This window comes from Sinocyclocheilus rhinocerous, unplaced genomic scaffold (assembly GCF_001515625.1).
Source record: "Sinocyclocheilus rhinocerous isolate Xijiao unplaced genomic scaffold, SAMN03320098_v1.1 scaffold304, whole genome shotgun sequence".
Lineage (NCBI taxonomy): Eukaryota > Metazoa > Chordata > Actinopteri > Cypriniformes > Cyprinidae > Sinocyclocheilus > Sinocyclocheilus rhinocerous.
In genome coordinates this window covers 918,953-920,473 of record NW_015659941.1, presented here as the reverse complement: position 1 = coordinate 920,473, position 1,521 = coordinate 918,953, and the positions used below count along the sequence as shown (strand labels likewise).

Sequence of the window (1,521 nt, the reverse complement as noted above, 5' to 3'; positions counted from 1 at the left end):
ACACATATAATATAGGCATACCAAGTGTACTTTACAGCATTTATTTAATCCATAAATTAGTTTATTGTGCTGTGTGATTATTGCTTTTGGCGGCCGCCTACAGGCCGTCAGTGTAATGACAGACACTTTCGCGTTTCATCACAAATCTTGATCCTTTGCGGTTGCCGTACTACGCAGTGTAATATGAAAAACTAACTATTTTATGCACATTTTCTCTTTTAGCGCAAGTTACTGGTTTATATCCCTCTTAAACTAATTAATAAATTATCCTCACTTTGTTTAACGCGGTGTTTATGAATATTATTTTGACGCGCTGGTGAGGTCAGAGTTCAGGCCAAACTGGTGTCGTCATGCGCTGAAGATGGCGGACGGGTGAGTTTACAGCACATAAATGTTCACTTTGTCGTTTTAATGCACGACATAAATAATATGTTGTCATTTAGCAACATTAATTTAACTCTAAAGAGTGCACATCCGCATTAAAGAGATGTTTGTGACCTTTTTAAATGATGAATTTTATTGGCGGATGTGAAGGAGGAAGTCAGACGGGTTTGTTTACAAAAATATCACAGAGTCATGAACAAAAACACACATGTTACAGCCATCGTTATTAATTGTAATATTCATATAAACCCATCTAATATAACATAGACAGGGCATAGATCATGTATATCACAGTAAAGGGCTGACATGGCATGGTCAGATATTGAAATGAAGGACTCATAAAGCTCGTATGTCACAGATTGTTCCAGACTGCCAGTGTGGACAGCTGGAGTGATCAGACTATTCACACACATTATGATTTATTGATGATCGATTATATGTCTCATTCCTATGCTGTACTTTTTAATATCTATATCAAATATGCCGGAGATCAAATCTAAAAAAAAAAGATTTTTTTAAGAATTATAGTTACGATGATATAACATTGTTTATTTTCTTGACAGTGTGTAAATAATCAAGTTATAATTAATGAAGTTTAAGAGCCAGAGTTTGACCAGAGGACAGTTCTTTAGAAAGAGAAATGCTTCCTTAAATTACAACACAGGCATATGTTGTTGTTTTTTTAAGTTATAGAGATCTAAGGATACTGCGTAACAGAAGTTACCCGCATGTATCATTTGTGATAGTTACTACTTTACTTTTACTTTTACTTTTAGTCATTTAGCAGACGCTTTTATCCAAAGCGACTTACAAATAAGAAAAAGTAATTAAAACTAAAAGCTAAAACTCTATAAATACTATATATATACACATTTAAGAAAATAAAAGAAATTAAATAAAAATGACAAATGCATACAACATTTCAAAACTAAACATTTAAATGAAAACAAAAAAAAAATAAAGCTAAAAACAATTCAAAATATTAAAATAACAAAAGGTATGAGTATAATAATGATTCTAACATAACACTAAGCCAAACACCAAAAAACAACTACATATGTGTATGTACAGCCACACACATATACATGTACATAGGCCTATATATAAATACATTCAATATATATATATATTATTTCA

At 31.6% G+C, this 1,521-nt stretch overlaps 1 protein-coding gene across 1 annotated transcript in view; it reads left to right on the top strand.

The window, feature by feature from the left end:
• Nucleotides 1-284: 284 nt before the first annotated feature.
• Nucleotides 285-1,521, top strand: part of LOC107724617 (BSD domain-containing protein 1) — a 9,095-nt gene continuing 7,858 nt past the window's right edge. The window contains exon 1 of the mRNA XM_016533611.1: nucleotides 285-372. Coding sequence (XP_016389097.1) covers nucleotides 362-372 — 11 coding nt within the window. The 5' untranslated portion in view covers nucleotides 285-361. The remainder of the gene's footprint in view (nucleotides 373-1,521) is intronic.